General features: G+C 36.4%; 3 protein-coding genes across 3 annotated transcripts; 1 reads left to right on the top strand and 2 right to left on the bottom strand.

Annotated features, from left to right (window-relative positions):
- The first annotated feature begins 378 nt into the window (after nucleotides 1-378).
- On the top strand, nucleotides 379-2,980 carry LOC125203831 (argininosuccinate synthase, chloroplastic). The gene is made up of 8 exons (XM_048102308.1): nucleotides 379-530; nucleotides 739-858; nucleotides 946-994; nucleotides 1,130-1,312; nucleotides 1,519-1,593; nucleotides 1,670-1,855; nucleotides 2,105-2,193; nucleotides 2,277-2,980. The coding sequence occupies exons 2-8, from the start codon at nucleotides 752-754 to the stop codon at nucleotides 2,827-2,829; spliced, it is 1,242 nt and encodes a 413-aa protein (XP_047958265.1). The 5' UTR covers nucleotides 379-530; nucleotides 739-751; the 3' UTR covers nucleotides 2,830-2,980.
- A 98-nt stretch (nucleotides 2,981-3,078) lies between these two features.
- On the bottom strand, nucleotides 3,079-3,681 carry LOC125206339. The gene has a single exon (XM_048105607.1). It carries the CDS (start codon nucleotides 3,679-3,681, stop codon nucleotides 3,079-3,081), a length of 603 nt encoding a protein of 200 aa, XP_047961564.1.
- Nucleotides 3,682-4,078: 397 nt separating this feature from the next.
- Nucleotides 4,079-17,010, bottom strand: LOC125205524 (nodal modulator 1). Its single transcript, XM_048104525.1, has 27 exons — nucleotides 16,808-17,010; nucleotides 16,616-16,681; nucleotides 16,429-16,515; nucleotides 15,859-15,915; nucleotides 15,702-15,766; nucleotides 15,425-15,594; nucleotides 14,868-14,929; nucleotides 14,651-14,734; nucleotides 14,192-14,351; nucleotides 13,437-13,552; nucleotides 11,964-12,092; nucleotides 11,482-11,553; nucleotides 11,288-11,383; nucleotides 10,816-10,893; nucleotides 10,508-10,636; nucleotides 10,066-10,239; nucleotides 9,406-9,609; nucleotides 9,213-9,326; nucleotides 8,800-9,032; nucleotides 7,865-7,910; nucleotides 7,526-7,774; nucleotides 6,548-6,778; nucleotides 6,089-6,180; nucleotides 5,410-5,638; nucleotides 4,719-5,069; nucleotides 4,564-4,637; nucleotides 4,079-4,478 (listed from the first exon to the last, which is right to left on the bottom strand). The coding sequence occupies exons 1-27, from the start codon at nucleotides 16,907-16,909 to the stop codon at nucleotides 4,385-4,387; spliced, it is 3,564 nt and encodes a 1,187-aa protein (XP_047960482.1). The 5' UTR covers nucleotides 16,910-17,010; the 3' UTR covers nucleotides 4,079-4,384.
- Between the last annotated feature and the right edge of the window lie 1,085 nt (nucleotides 17,011-18,095).

Below are 18,095 nucleotides of genomic sequence, written 5' to 3'. Positions count from 1 at the left end.
ATATATAGTCCCGTCTCAAATTTTGGTCCATAATTCAATTTATATATTTTAAAGTATCCCAATTCATAGCAATATTATTATACTCCTTCTTATTACTTTAAAATTCGTTTCGTATAGATAAAATGCATTAATATTAATTTTTTTCTTTGACAGCACTTTAGTAATTTGTAAATATCCAATTTATCATCTTGAAAATTAACAACCTACGTTGTTATAAGTAAATTTTACTTTTCAAACTTGTTTGGCCAAAAAAAGAATAAGTTTCAAAGTTGGTAGAATATAGTAATATTAATTAAATAATTTATCTTCAAAAACGTATCGCCTAAAAAAGGAAGCATCACTATACTATCAAGAAGGATTTGAAATATCACATTTAATAAAAGAAAATTAAATAGATTCCACTTGTCGTGCATATGATTCCATTCCACAAATAAATTTATTCATATTTACTGAGATTCGATTATTTTCATTTGTGCAAATCGTCACCTAGTGTGGATTGCTTCTCTCACTCTCCGCCGTCATCTTCACCGGTAATCAATCGCCCACTCTCTCGCGCATTCCTGTTATTCTTGTTTGAATGTAATTCTCTGCTGCCCATGCCATAACTTTTTTTTCTGAACTTTGTTGTATGTGTTATGTAAAAAAGTTGCAAACTTTTATTCATTTGTGATTAATTGAATAGGTACATAGAAACAAATTGCACATCACATTTATGTCATCTAATATGATTGAATGCAGTAATTAAAGATCAATGGCTTCCATTAGTGTGGGTGGAAATGTGCAGAGAAAGAAACTGAACAAGGTTGTGCTGGCCTACAGTGGAGGCTTGGATACCTCTGTGATTGTTCCTTGGCTTAGGTGTCTTACTCTCTCTCTATCTCTCCAATGCATTTCATTAATTTTTTTCGTAGTGTTATTTCTTGATTTTTGTTGTGTCCATTGCAGGGAGAACTATGGCTGTGAGGTTGTTTGCTTCACTGCAGATGTTGGCCAAGTATGTTTAAACAAATTGCACCCCTTCATACAAAACTGAGTACCCTATTCAATTGTGAAATAATTTGTTTGATACTATTGTATTAACTAGTAGTTTGTTGTGGTCCTTTCTGCCTTTGGATATGATATTCTGTAGGGAGTGCAAGAATTGGAAGGTTTGGAACAGAAGGCCAAGGCTAGCGGTGCGTGTCAACTAGTGGTGAGGGATCTCCAGGAAGAATTCGTCAAAGATTTTATCTTTCCATGCTTGCGGGCTGGTGCCATCTATGAGAGGAAGTACTTGCTTGGGACTTCAATGGCTCGTCCAGTTATTGCTAAGGTGTAGTATAATGATGGATATTCAGTCTTAGTATTAATTTCATGTCAGATGAAGTTTAGTCATTAAATTTCAAAATGTTTGTGGTTCCTCATTGTTAGCTTATCTTTCATGAGACGTGGTCTATTCCTTCAGCATTTCTTCGAAGATTTTAGCTTCAAATTTAGGCAATTGTTTTAGGCAGTGAAGTGTGTTTGGAAACAATGCAGGCAATGGTTGATGTTGCCAAAGCGGTAGGAGCTGATGCTGTTGCTCATGGATGTACAGGGAAAGGAAATGATCAGGTATGCTTGGAATTTTTCGTGATAGTTGATTACTAATTCATTTGTGCACTTTCCGTTTAACCTTCACCGGTTGCAGGTTCGCTTTGAGCTCACTTTCTTTGCTCTGAATCCTGAGCTCACTGTCGTTGTTCCTTGGAGGGAATGGGAAATTACTGGAAGAGAAGATGCAATTGAATATGCTACAAAGCATAATGTGCCTGTTCCTGTCACTAAGAAATCAATCTACAGCAGAGATAGGAATCTGTGGCATCTCAGTCATGAGGTAATTTTCTACAAATTTTCTTGTTTCAATGCTCTAAATAGTGTTTTTATGGTTATCAGACTTATATAACATGTCATAAATATGGACTTGATTGAATGATGAGCTATGAATATATGGACCAAAGGGACATTTCCCTAAAGTCTGCTTATTACTACATGATTACATCTGTGTGAGCGCATTGTGGTTTGAAGTGTGAACGTTTTCTCCGGCTACCAAATGTTAACAAGCTTGTAATATCTAAACTTAAAGGGAGACATTTTGGAGGACCCAGCAAATGAGCCAAAGGAGGACATGTACATGATGTCTGTTGACCCGAAAGAGGCACCCAACGAACCAGAGTAAACTGCTGTGACTAACTCCTGTTTGCAATTGCAAATTATTTTGTTTCAGAGATATGCTTATCCTTCTAGTTTCCATACAGATATGTGAAGATCGGTATAGTTGAGGGTCTCCCAGTCTCTGTAAATGGAAAGGAGCTCTCTCCTGCTTCTCTACTCACATTGCTGAATGAGATTGGTGGGAAGCATGGGATTGGCCGTGTGGATATGGTAGAGAATCGCCTCGTTGGGATGAAGAGCCGTGGTGTGTATGAAACTCCAGGCGGGACTATCCTCTTCACTGCAGCACAGGAACTCGAGTCTCTAACACTTGACCGTGAGACCATCCAAACCAAGGACTTCCTCGCATTGAAGTATGCTGAGTTAGTATATGCTGGCCGGTGGTTTGATCCGCTCCGCGACTCAATAGATGCATTCATGAAGGAAGTCACGAAGACAACTACTGGATCCGTGACTCTCAAACTCTACAAAGGATCTGTTACAGTGACAGGCAGAGAAAGTCCCAACAGTCTATACAGGCAAGACATCTCCTCATTCGAGAGCGGGAGCATCTACAATCAAGCAGATGCCGCTGGTTTTATCCGCCTCTACGGATTGCCTATGCGTGTCCGTGCTATGCTCGAGAAAGGTCTCTGAGATGTAGGCAGTAGGTACCTACCTATATATACACATCTCTCTCTGTTTTAACTTATTTCCCCTAGTTTCCTATTAACAGTAAGCTTTTTAAACACAACTGTGGGATTTACATTTCAGGTTGTTTTTTAGTGTTAATTATGTGTTTGCAACATTTCTAGTCATGAATCAACCAAAACTAAAACTGCATATTTTTAAATAATACGTAAAAGGAAAATGAGTACTACACATTGATGATGCTATAGCCTATAGCTAGCCATGTTTAAGCAATTTGTGAGCAATGATGTAAGACGTGTAGGCATCGACACATGCTTGCTCGACCAGCTCTGTATCAAGAATTCTCGATTCCCAGTCTCCTTTGATGTTAGCATTGCTTCTGCATTTCCTCACTGAGAATCCAACAATGCAATAAGCTAGAGCCCTCATGCTAGGCTTACCTCTATAGCTCACAGGAAACCATTTCTCAGCCAGAAAATGAATGTCCACCATACGGCTCACGTGGACTGCATGCTCTTCTAGAAGTTTTCTTGAGTTGTTCCGAATGTCAATGCCAACAAACGTAGTGTTAGAGTCGCTGAGGAAATCCATCATAGATTGAGGAATGGAATCAATGTGTAGGAGTTGAAGAATGAGGGCTTTTGTTTGGAAGCATAGCTGCAAGAGTGCGGTTTTATTGCTCATAGACAGAATTGGATGATGGATGAATTTGCAGCCCATTCCAATGATTTTAAGACCTTGATGTTGCTTCAACAACCTTTTGATACTCTGTATCCAATCATCAGCCACATTAGCCTTATTTGTCACAGTAGTTTCGATGATTTTACCCTCGAATTTGACCAAGTGAGTAATCATCATGCTCTTGCTTTTTCTTCTTTTATTTTGGATTTGAATGAATTTCTTGCGAATAGATGCAATGATTCTGAAGGCCTCATTTTATTATTCATTTCCGACTGTTGAGTTCTCTATATAAGCTGTATCTAGGCTTTTGGGATGTGTAGAGGCTGTTCGAATTTACAGTCACAAAATGAAACTGAAGCCTAATTAATTGGGTTTTCAGTTGTCATTTATGTCAGTTGCACCTCAAACATTTTGTTATTTTGTAATCTCTTCATATCCAAATAAGTGTATCGCATACTCAAATAACGAGAAAAATAGGTTCAAGTGTCTACAATTATGAAATGGGCATGACAAATCTTATAGAGACTGACTGAAAATGAAATTATAACAAATAAATGGCGGTGCAATAAGTATATAATAAGATAAAATGAAGTGAGGGATATATATAACTGAGCTTGTCAATCGACTTTCCAATGCTATCAAGATTTCACTAGGTTTATATTCTATGACTAAGCATCAAACCTCTCATGATGATCATTCTGTGTGTTTGAGCTTATCTATTTGATTTCTCACTTGGAAAGAATCTCTACAAAACTTGTGTCAAGAATTATAAGTCAAAAACTATTCCAACTATTTCAGACTATGAAGACTACATGGCATTGCAAGGCCAAATGGCCAAATAAACAAGAGTTTAGTGATTAATAAGTTATGCGCAATATCTTCAATAGGTCTTTTTTCTGAGAGGCTGCTTCTTCACATCTTTCTTTGCAGTCCCAGTGGACATCCCAGCCATGGCTTGATATAGATCTTTCCATCTACAAGCCAACAAAATTCATCATCAACATATTAGATGCTCAACAAGTAAAACTAGCCAGAAAGTGTCAGGTGTGTGTCAGCTACCTTGGCATGGTTATGAACAGAGCAACGGCAGAAACCCCGACAACCAGAGGATACAATGGTGCAGTAGTCAGTTCCTGAAGGGCAATAACATCAGCATTGCCATAATGGAGTTACAGTATAGTAGCATTACAACTGCAAAAACAAGGTGAAGTTACCTGCTTGTAGATGTCCTCTACAATCCTATAGCTTAGTGGACCAACATGGATCCGTGGTTGGCTCTCTAAGTCGACCTCAACAACCTCGGATTCAAATTTATATGTACTGGATGGCACGGTGGATCGAAGCTGGACGAGGTGCTTACCCTTGGGTAAGTCCTTCACCTGGAAATAGTTTGAAATTGGCAAGGGAAATACAGTCTCAACCTTCGATGGTAGTGATATAATTTCCACCCTGATATGAGAACGGAGTTCCTTGATATCCTTGCCTTCAACATGACCACTTAAAACAGTTATATCTGGCTGTTCAAAGACCACAAAATCTTGATCCTTGATGTCTTCATTGCCAACCTAGCACGACATATATCAGGAAAATATTCAGATTGGAGACAAGAAAGAATAAAAAGATAATAAACAGCAACACTGGTCATATTTTTAAGGAGGAATGTTGATATTATTATTACTATTATTATTATTATCATTGAGTCTCTTGTAACTCTATGGTTTATTCTGTTTGAGTCAGAATGCATATGCAAGAGAAAAATGTAGCGTCTTAGGACCAACAACAATGTTAAAAGCAGACATACAATCTTAAACCATGCTTGGGATACCATGAAGTATCCATCTGCAGGTAACATTTAATATGAAGAAATTATGCAATTTTGAAGTTTCCATCACAAGTGAAACTAACCTTAACAGTCAAGGACATGGGAGATGCACGCTCTATAAGAGCACCATCAAGCTCACTCTTCCTTGCTATTTTTATTACATACGTAGTGTCAGGCTGGAGTCCCCTCAGCCGGTAACTTCCTGATGAATCAGTTACTGTTTCTTCATAAAATCCTTTTGACTCAGCCCTTGCTTCAATGGAGACACCTTCCTTTGGTTGACCCGACAACAGAGTTACCTTGCCTAATGCACTGCAGAGAGAGTAATGAGTTCCATGGCCCTCTTAAAGCTAATAGGTGGTTTAGAAACCTCATAAACAGGGATACGTTGAAAGTCGGGTTTTAAAACAAATAAATAAATCAGAGAAATGCTGCGATTTTTACCCAGATATACCACTGAATTGCACATTTTTTTCTTAACATGACATGAAGTTTTCAGAGATTTTGTAGGTCACTTGTAAGTTGTATAAGAGTAACAAGGCGAATAAATGAGTTAGTGTCAGAATCCAATACAACAACAGAAAAATATTGGCATGCGTACCACATAGGAAAAGACTAAATATTCAACTAAAATATATTTAACCTTAGACGATACAGCTGAAAATCTTCAAAAGATATGAACAAAAGGCTATGGAGAATATAGCTGGAGAAATTGAAATGCAACTAGCAGAAACATATACGAAGATTTCTGGGAAATGGTACCTAAAAGCAACACGAGTAGCATGAAAGACAACTTCCTTAGATTCCCCAGATCCAAGGTCAATTGCCTGCGCAGCAGGGGAGAAAGCATACTCCTGGAAATACAAAAAAAGTATTAAGTCAGTATATCCAAGGAATGTGAAAGCTCCATAAATGGATATGATGGTAAAGTAGTCAGAAGTTCTAACATATGTTGATGCACAAATAACGAAGCGTGTTAATTAGGGCAAAAGAATGAGTTCAAGTAAGTCTTTAAGCAACAAGAAATAGAAATAGATTATCCCGATAATTTGAATATTTCAAAATATTTTTTCTTCTGATTGATGTGTAAAACTGGAATACAAAAAATAATTGGAACCGTAACTGACTTAGAATATAAAATCAGTAACAATGTGGACAACAAAAAATAAATTTTTAAGGAATCACTGATTTCACGTAACAAATAGCATCAAGGTCAGGTACCTTCAATAAAGGTCGGAGGTAGAAACTTCCAGGAAATAAGCTATCAAAAATGAAAGCTCCACCAACTCCAGAAACAGAATTATTCCTATACCCATCTTCACCACTTAATGACAAGAGAACGGATGGAAAAGGCTCATTGCTGTCTTCTCTAGAATATAAGCGTACAGAAATTTGACCCAGTTTCTGGCATGAAAAGGAATACTGTCCGACTCGTTTCACATGATAGCCGCGCTGCAAGGAAGAGAAAATCAGTGATCAAGAATGTTGGTTGCAAGAGAGAACCCTACACTGGAATCCTCTAAACATGCTTCCCCTACGCATTTGAAAAAATAATTTTCAAAATATTATTTTTGCACAAATCTAATTGGCTAAAACTAATAGAGAGATGGATTTCTTCTGTTTATATCTTTGATGAGCAAACATGATCACACAAAATGGAACCTAGAAGCAAACTTAGCAACTTTACATTCATTATTCAGCTGACTTTTAATCTAAAGATGATTATTGCTTCCATCTCTACACAGTTGAAAAACACATCTGTCGCATCCGTATAGGAAAAATTTTAGGTAGGTCACTTATTAAATCTTATTCTCGGAATGCAGACATAAAGAGGAACTGATTATTTTGAGAATCTCCTCCAGGCAAAGGCAAATAAAAATGTAGGGATCTACCAAGAAGTCTCCTTTTCTTTCAAAAGAAAGTGAAGGTCAGGAAAAAATGCACGTTCTAGTATCCAAAATCCAACAAATGCTAACTTCAGTATGCCCAGAAGAAAACTCAAGAAACATAGACTATCTAACAAATGCTAACTTTTATACGCTCCACATGCTAATTTTTTCTAGATTAAGTCAAAAAACTGATCACACTTGAACATTCAAGATCAATATTATTCAACAAACAGACTGCATATTTTATCGAAGGAAGGTGCTGAATATGAGCAGTAGAAATTCCTGAACTAAATCTACAAAAAGTTCAAACCTTTGATGCATCCACACTGTAACTTATATCATCATAGAGAGGTCCTGCGACAAATAAACCATCGGTTCCTGTGGTGGTTTTAAGTGCTACGGCCCCTCGCTTGAGATGAGAAACATGGCTGTCATCCTCAGCAACAACTCGTATGTTAACATCTGAAAGTGGGGGCGAAACTGATCCTTCAATATATAGTCCCAAGCGACCAGAAAACGGAGCAATTGGAGCTTGGCAGCCATCTTGTTTTACTGAGACCTAAACAAATATAATGGAAGCCTTAAACATACTGATATTTTAAATTTTTGCTGACAAGATCTTAGTTGGAAGAACTGCTTAAGCTCTTACATGCTGTTTTCTTGGGTAAAATAATAACTTCTTTTGGATACCAGTCCTGCAGCAGAGCAGACATGACAAAAACTGAGCGCACAAAATCCATAACAGCAATTGAATAAAACCTCACAATATAGGCTTATATCTATACTTCTGAAAGAGATGTAACATAAAAATTTAGCATCCTAAAGATAGTCTGCTTAATATCTAAATAAGTAAACATCAATATTGCATTTTCCGCATCACTGCAAGAATGATGACACGTTAAAAAATAAAGCAAGTTGTTTTCTTAATGTGTAGAAAAATTGAACTATATCCCGATTAACCTTCATTTCAGCAGCAGTGATGACATGTCTTAAGACTCTTAACTGAAAAGTTATAAGGAACTGAATCAATTTGTTACAAGTTCATGTAAATATCAATTGCAGAAACATCACCAGTCTAAAAACTCTCAAGTGTAGAAAACATCTTTCTATATGTTGTAATGATTGTGGTAGGGCTGGGGAAAAATATCGAAATACTGAAATACCGGCCTTATCGTACCGAAAAAATATCGAAAATACCGAATTTTCGGTATACCGTGACTTTCGGTATGGTATGATACCTTACCGAAAGATTCCGGTAAGGTAATGATTGTGGTAAAATAGCTTCTTATTCATGCAAAAAACTAGGAAAGAGAAAATAGTATACCTTTTCAATGCAATCGACACAGAAAATGAAAAATAAAATTAATCCTACCCTTCCAGATAAGCAATTCGAAAAAATATCTATAGAACAAGATAATACATAGACCTAATTAAAAGATAAGATGTCAAATTGATCAAATCTCATAAAAAAATGTGCTACAATAAAAAGGCAAGACATACTCTTCCACATAGGAGAACTTTCAACATAACAAAAGCAGGCCGAAACAAGATGAGCTATAAGCACTAAAATCAAAACAAACCTACCGTGAATCCCGAGGAACAAAAATGAGTTTTTCTCCAAACTTAGACCAAACAGAAAACTCATAGACGGCAGCTCTTGATGGATCAACTTCAGAGGAGACAAGTCTGGCAGGAGTACTACCGACCGATGTTTCTTGATTGTCAAATATATCAACAAGTATGTCATCAGGCAAGTTCTTATCCAAAACATGAACATGTCCTTTAAGCAGGTATTTTTCACCCTTTAGATTAATAGGCTGCACAAACAAGAAAATAATATTAATCCTAAGGAAAGAAAAACAGAGAATCAAGTAGCCCTCCCAGCATCTCTTCCCACTCACTCTAACCACCAACGGCATAAAGAAAAGAAAGAAAATGAAGATGAAATCAGATAAGGAAATACAAAGGGAGGCGGGTAGCCTTGTTAAGTATCATACTGATAGGTTTGACGTATCAACTCCTACACTGGAGCTCCCAAAAGAAATACATGAGTCGACAAAATGGAGTTCATGGACACCAGGAGATGTTACACAAATCTTTTGGGAACCTCTCTGCAAGTTGAAAGCAATTATAACGATGGTTTCACGAAAAATGATATGTGAAATTTCAACAATCAGATGATGATATGACCTTAATTTTCAAGTTCACCCGAGAACTGTCAACTTGTACCAAGTAAGCATCCGCATCATGGGTGGAGATTATCCTGACCCAATAACCTTTTTGAATGAAAGTAATCCCTTCAACGTCCTCCACACCAACATTTACATTTATAAAGTTCTGTTCCCAGCACCATATATCTTCTCCCGCTGTGGTTCCAGGGGAATAGTTATTGACCTGGTATGGAACAAAATAATTATCACAAACATGACTTCCAAAGAAGAAAAGGACCCCCTATATTCTGCAGAAACATCAAGAATGAATAATGGCCCATAGGATATATTCAGTCTCTAATCTCTATTGCTGTTAGTAATGACTGCTTTAGATGGTATATCGCTAGTTTTCCAGGTAACCACAGGTAAAACCGTAAAAGGCTCACACATCTAAGTAGTGGTTACAAGATTAACAATTAGTAAAAGACACGACAAGATATGGCAAGGACAAAAAAACCCAGCATACCAAACTTCCACATCCATGATCAGATCAACCAATACCAGCAGTTGAAAATCATGAGAAATCCACAGAATTAAGCAACATAATGATGGAAGAAACAAGATAGGGCAACAGAAACAGAGAACCAAGAGCATGCTTCTAATATAAAAGGGAAAATGAATATAAGCCTCAATGCATTACCTCAACTCTATATTTACCAGGGAGTACACTGGAAAATGAAAAATCACTACTCTGATCAGTTAGATTAACTGTCCTCTCTTCTTTGCTTTTACCATCCAGTCTCACGAGCTTAACAGAAACAGAAGGCCCACATATATCCTTGCATACCACAGATCCACGGATATTGACTTGTGCCTGAGTTTTTAAAAAGGGCATAATTACAAAGATGATTTCAGAAAATCTTACATACTGCAGCTAGCATCCAAGGTGAAATTGAACAACTACTTGGTAGGCAGTCCTCGGAATCAAATAAAATTAAAACACCCCCCAGATGAATGGACAGGCCAATGGGGCAATTGTCAACCGCCAGAAATCAAATACGATTACTTATTTACAAAGTTTTAATATACAGAAGAGAAAAATGAACAGTCTTCCCAATCATCTTATTCAAGTGATCTCATACCTGATAAAACTTAACATCTAGCAATGGTTTGTCAATAACGACATCAATATGATGAGGAGAAAACTGCAGTTCTGGGGCACTCTCAGGTGCTGCTGCAATAGCAGATAAGCGGTAACCACCAGGTGGAACCTGAAGAACATTTAAGAACCAAATTATAATTCATACATGAAATCTGCACTTTGTACCACGCCATGGCTTTATTTATACATTGGCTCTATATCATATTTGAAATAAAACAGCCGAATAGAGGACAGTTAACTTAAAATAAATCTCATCAACAGGGAAAAACCCATCATTTGAGATCTTACCTGAAAGCAAAACCTGCCACCTTCATCAGTTAGTTTCAGTTGGGGTTTGACATTCTCTGGCCCATGGGTCAAAGCAACCTGGAAGACACAAAAGAACAATTATAACGGGCATTAACATCTTAAAAACCACTTAAAGGTACTCATGAAGCAGTTCAAATAAGATTTGGATTATATATGTCTAGAATCTACCACCAAACATTAATTATTTGAGGCTAATACCCTCAGCATTACTACCGATCCAAGGCAATTGAATTTGTAAGGTCTTCATTAAAAGATTCTCCTCCACATTATTATTATTGTTATTATTAAAAGACACATAAACCATCAAAAATCCATTTATATTCAGAAAGATAATATATTAATTGGGCCACGATCACAACTCTCAGATACAGCCAGATTGCTACATAGCAAGTTTTTTCTTCCTAGGCTTCCCAGGGCTGCTGAGAAATTAAATGAGGTGACAGACAATTACCTTAGCTTTGTAAGCAGAATCAACTGTCAGAGCCATGCCACATATATCGTATGCAACTGCTTTGATATCAGCAATTGAAGCCATGTTTGGTAAGACCTACAAGGAAAAGGATCAGCACAAGAAAGATATAGGTGGATGTTTTTTTTAATTTACAAGGATCTTAAAAGCAAAAAAGCACTTAAAGTTTGACTCACCAAAAAATTACTCAGCTTTTCAAACTTGTAGTGTTCCTTCTTAGCTTCAATGCTGTATCTTTTTGATGTTACCTAAGAAGATCGAGCATTCATAAATCAGAACTCACAATAAGGCAATGGACGAACCAACTTCCTCTTCTAAGTTTCAAGAGAAGGTTGATGCAAAACTTCAGAATGTGATGACACAGTAGAAACAGTGAAATTGTATGAGATATTGAGATTAATTTAATATATTAATCATAGAGAATAATATCTTCAAGTAACAGAGTTCATTCTTCCATCCACTGATCCACATGAATATTGTCTCAAGTCATGATGCCAATTACCACAAGTCCTATGCAAGGATTGTGGCACCTTTGAATTGAATGCTCATAATTGACATCTTTATCAATGATTAGCTCATAATACATAAAGTATAATATGCTATGATAGGAACTTAACATGAAAATTGCTACTACTATAAAGAATAACATCATTTTTACCTGATCAAGCTTGTAATGGCCCTCTCTATCAGTTTTTGATCTTTCATGGCCATCAACTATAATTTTTGCATGATCCACTCCAACACCATTACCATCGACAACACGACCCCCAACAGAAAAACCAGTAACCTAAGTCACATGAAGATGACAAATTGTGGTTCCATTTTAAATCTTAGTTACCAAAAAATAAAGATACAATTCAAAGTACTCTTACAAGAAAAACAAATTATTTGACTCAAGAAAATACTTTAAAGTACTCTAGTCATCCTCAGCAATACAATTGCATTAGCATATGGTACAGAGTGCTCATGACAAGCAGATGGAAACTTAACCAGATATATGATATTCCCAGTGACTATATTAAGCAGCAGATATGTTCAGCAAAGACCAGGGTTACGGACAAGAAAGATATAAATGCCCCTTAGGCCGATTTATTGGTAAAGTGCATATTCTTGAGGCCAAAGGTTCGGATCCTACTAATGCCTCTAAAGGTCTGGGCCTGTCACACAGGGTGCTTTACCAGTCCTGTGTGGTTGGTACACTAGTACACAGGAACATGGGTTTACCCAGTTCGCACCGAAGCTAGTGGTTGCGGTTCCCATGAACCAAAGAAAAAGAGGAGGAAAACTAACAGCACCAAATGACAACAATCTGTTAGTTGATATAGTAATATCATATATAAAGAATCCCTTTCAAGACAAAAACAACTTTCTATAACACAACTTTTTATTCAAGCAGCAAATAGAAGAATTATAATCAAATAATAGAATGGGTTAATTATAATTTATGACATGGCCTTTGGTTTGAGTTGCAAAATTGGTCCGACTTTTGAAATATTGCAAAAATAGTCTGAGCTTTGGGTGGAAGTTCCGAATATGGCCCAGGTCTATGTTTTCAAAACATAGATTCTGACATGGAAAGCTTAATTCCAATATGGATATTCTAATTTATTTTATACTACTAATTTACATGGAAAATATATTTTCAACTTGATGCCTGAAAATACGCCATTTTGATGCTCAAGTGGACAATCCGGGCATCAAAACAGCATTATTTTGATGCTCAAGTGAAAAGATATTTTCCATGAAATATAATAAAATAAATTAGAATATCCTCATTGATTTCAAGCCTTTCACATCCGACTTTCATCCAAAAAAGTTCATGCTATTTTTGCAATCATTCAAAAGTGGCCATTTCTACAATTCGGCCCAAAGGTCAAGCCATAAACTATAACCAACCCTAATAGAAGTTAGCTAGACACTGCTTCCAGTTAAATATCTTGTTCAAAAATGAGATACCACAAAAGGCTTTAGCCTTTAGGCTTTAGGTGTGATACCTAGAAGATATATCAAAAACATAAAATCACATACACTGATGAAAAAAATTTGAAGAATCCACAAATAGAAGCATGCCTTAATCAGCATTCTTAGCTGGAACCAAACATGCCAAGTAACAAAGCACCAAATATCCTACCTGAAACCTTTGAGGAACTATCGCATGATCATGCTGGACAGACACCACCAGTGAAGGAGGTGATACATCAAATACAGTATTCTCACCCTTGTAAAAAGGTATGAGCTTGTAGGTTCCTGAAACATTTCACCACAAAATTGGCCAAGTACCATGAAAATTCTTCTTCAAGCAATAACTGTGCATAGTTAAGAGAATGTGAGAGGACTTAAACCACACATAGGTACAAGCAAACAAGTCTCCAATTGTTACATGTAGAAACAAATGTATTAGGAATTATAAGAAAGGTGTGCTAATTTCTTGTAGTATTCATTTGATACTAAGTAGAAGGTCTGAACAACAGACAAAGACTGAGGATTTAAATAGATCATCTTTAGTTTACTCCCCTGATACGAAGATATTGATTTTGATTTAAAAATATGAGACCCATCTTAGCAATTCCAGTGTATGAGGCCTAGAGGATTCCTGACCAGTACCAAAACTGAACGTCCAGAACTCTTATAGAATAAGGAATGCTGCTGAGAAATGAAAAATAAAACCTCTTCGTAACATCAGCAATTACGTAGAATAGGTGGAAGGAGACCCAAAAAGACAGTTTGCCCATAGTATACACAATTATAAACAAACAAAGGTATGGTTTTATGGAAAAACTCATGGTAAAATTTTACAGTGGCCTTTCTCACGGAGAATACAGGGGTTTAATATCAAACTTCAAATAATCAAAAGGGGGCGTACAAAGCAAGCAATAGATAATGTACCACATGGAATTGATGTGAATCTGAACATCCCGTCAGCATCAGATACAGCATGACACAGAGCTTTACCCAGCCCAGGAGCGTTGCCAGAGTCAACTGGGCAATTCACCTCCAATACATCATCCGAATACAGATAAAAGTGAACTCCCAATATGGGATTTCCCTGTTGCATCAGAGAGCATTAAAATTGTCATAATATTGGTTTTTATTGCATAGTGTCAAAAACAATTTATTCTAGAATCTCAGACCTTGTAACTGGATAAAGCAAGCAGAAATTCAAAAGAATATAGTCCAAGTTAGAAAGCAAAAATATTTGCCTCAAGAGGCAATTAACCTAATGGAATCATGAAAAAGATTGTAGTACAAACTCTTTGCAGTAACTGGGGGTTTAAACTCTTAAGAAGCAAAATTGATGTTTGTTTAAGAATTGAATCGGGAATTTGAGATGTTGCCAAATATTACCTGTGCAACTACATATCCACGAATATCATAGCCAGATGCATAGAAAATATCATCGAGCACACCATTATGAAACCCTAATTCAACCTGCATAATCAATAATCATATGTAAACTCGAATCAATTCATCGTAAGTGAATCACAAGCACTACGAAAAAGAAACAATTGACCGACCATATAAATTGAAAAGGGGGGAACATATAAAGATATTAATCAACAACCTCTTGAGAACCCTTGATCTCAATACTTAAATCATGGCGTGAAGCAACAATTTTATACTTTCCTGCATTCAAGTACAGACACTGTTAGTAAATCAGCAAAGGTGACATTACTGGTGAAGAATCATGCTGAATGAAACATAAAAATGATTCAACTGACATAATTGAAACCAAGGTCATTTTCCCCCATCACAGAGCCAAAACGTAATCATCTGTTACCACATTCACATCACAAAAATGAAAATTTTTACACCATAGATTCTGCACGCATATATAATAAGCATATTTTTCTTAAAGTAGATTAGACTAGTAGATTTGGCATCATTTCTACTTCTATCCTTATTTGTATAGCATTTAAAAATTCAAATGTTAATAGAAAATAAAAAGGAAAACTCCATTGCGTAGTAAACAATAATGAATGTTACGAAAAGCGAGCCAGAAAGGGGAAGCGTTAAATATATTGCAACTTCTGGAAGGGATTCAGCTGACCAGAGAAGTATGCAGGGCATTTGGGAGGAAATGCTAAGTGCACTGTAAAACAATACAAATAGTGATTAGACCTGGAATAATATTATTGAATGAGTAGCTTCCGGTTGACGTTGTTGTAACTGAAGAGACAACATCTCCACTTTGAGATATGAGCTCAACTTTCACATTTGATGGACCACCGTCTTTATCTGAACAACTATCGCCTGAAACTGCTCCCGCAATTCTTCCAGATAAGGTGAAGCTGCAGTAGCAGTAGATAGTAAAACAGAGGTTGAGGTGTTGAGCAAAGGATATGGTTCACAGAAAAGTTTTGTGTTGTCCAAATAATATTCTAATCAGATTACATACCCGGTAAATCGAAAATTAATATCTTCATTGGCATTACAACCAGTGTGATCAACAACGACAGGAACCTATAAAAGCAAGTTGCAGTTAGCATGTGAAAACAAATGTCTGATATCTTAACTTAGAAGTTGACATTATTAGAGTAACCAAGAAACTCAACTTGTTCCGGGGCATACGTCCATCCCTCAGGGCCCTTGATTTTGATCACATAAGAGCCCTAAAACCAGATAATACCAAGTTACAAAATGTTATGACATAACAATTAGGAGAGATAACACAAGATGACAAGAATATGTACAATCACAACAAAATCAGCCGTTGAAAATGAACAGAAAGGACCCGAGTGCAGCTCAATATATAAAAAACAACTGCTTAAAATAGAAACCTTTCTTATACTTTGATATGATATGGCTTGCAAATCTCTAAGCCAATATCATGGACAAATTTCTTCTATTTTGTAGGTTTTGAGATTGCAAGTGAAGGAGTTGAACTATAAATATAGAAAAATGAAATAAATAAAAAAAGACACTCTTATCTATAAGTTTATTGATAGAACAAAAACAACGAGGTATTCATCCTCCGAATAAGCATTTAAACTATCATGAAGTACCGTCTGTAACCAGTGATTGTGGGGACAGTATAATTGAGAAATCCAAAGCAACGACACCAGTTCGCATTATACCAAGGAATCAATGAGGTGAAAGGAGAAGAGAGCAATCTATTATGCAACCTTATCATAAACAGGAATAAAGTAGTAGCCGTTGGGAGCACACTGTGTCCGGTCCTTAACTAAGCCATCCATTGTCCGTAGCTCAACCTGCATTTTAACCAAGATCCTATGTCAAATTGTGTAGCTATATTTAGAAAAGCTGCAGGTGCAAATCCGGAATGCATCATAACCAACAATGCTCTCCTACCGTAACATGAGAATAATCCAATTTGCCATCAGTAGGCTTCCTCGACTTTATCAACTCCGAACTTGCCTGCAGGTGAAAATTCCACTTCCAAATTACTATCTTTCACTAGTTAAACTAGAAACAGCCACACTCTCAATGAATAAAGACGAAAGTCAGCAGGAAAAAAAAGGCAAAAGATCCTCGATCAAAAACCTCAACGAATCCGCCACATCCTTGGATAGAATCAGCTACGCTGAATCTATAGCAGTGAAGGATTGCAGTTGCGAAGAGCAGAAAGTAAATGGCGGAAGGCATCTCGAAATTTTGATCGGAGAGATCTAGAATCAGAGACTCTCAGATCTCAATGGCGCATGATTTTGGATTTTGGTAAAATATCGACTGGTTCTCGGCTCTACTATATATGTTGAGGGTTTATGGTTTTTCTAATATTATGGTTTTAATAAATTAGGTCGCACTAAAGAAAATATAGCTGTATTTTGCAAGATTAGCCAACGTCAAAATTTAGCATCCACTCTAATCTGATGCTTCATTTCTAAGTAGGGAGTGTATTTTTATCTATGATATGTGTGATGCTAGTATATGATACGATACGATGCATCATTATTAATTCATTGATAAAGATGATTATCAATTTATTGATGCACTTTTTATTAGCACTAAATAAACTTGCAAGTATGCAGAGTATATATAGTATAGCTAAAGGTTAGTTTCGGATATTGAACACGGGGAAGACGAACACAAAGTGTATATCCTCTACTAAGACTCAAATACTATCTGGAAAAACAAGTGGATTTTAAAAACCTTTTGGAAAACTAAAAACAATAGAAAGCATAGACCAACTAAAAGCGAATAAAACATGAAGAAAGACGATAGAGATAAGGGAATCTCATGGATGTGTGTTCACAGTTATGGTTATACACAATTTCAACTACAATACCCTAGCACAGTTATTACTTTTATAGAACGAGTCACCTAGCTTATGCTCATGCGATACAAACGTTGATTACAAGATTAGGGTGGTCAATCCTAACACGTAACTCCAAAAAGCTCCTAAGACCCTTGAAAAGTCATCACTCTCAATTAACAGTGCCGTTTTAAGGGAAGCTAACTGTAGCGTCTACTAAGTGGATCTAACTCGCTAGAACTCTGTCACAGTTATACAAAACACGTCAAAATACCAAAATAGACAAAATATGCAAATAATGGACGTGTAGAGTGACTTTGACATTAAAAACAGACCAACTAATGGCCTTAAAACAGTGTCAAGCGTATCAAGTATCAAAATGATTATTAGTATAATCCTCGTTTGATAGTTGATTAGATTAACTATGTTAGTTTGTAGCTTGTTTAGTTTGTACAGTAATTTACAAAAATATCTCCCGTAAATTTCAACGAAACTAGGATAAGTGAAAACTGAAAAGTTTGAGATCTATCAGGTAATTTGAGTTAGACCATCTCCAATGGTACTTTAAAACCTAAA

Source organism: Salvia hispanica, chromosome 2 (assembly GCF_023119035.1).
Source record: "Salvia hispanica cultivar TCC Black 2014 chromosome 2, UniMelb_Shisp_WGS_1.0, whole genome shotgun sequence".
Classification (NCBI taxonomy): Eukaryota; Viridiplantae; Streptophyta; class Magnoliopsida; order Lamiales; family Lamiaceae; genus Salvia; species Salvia hispanica.
This window is presented reverse-complemented; position numbering and strand designations above follow the sequence as displayed.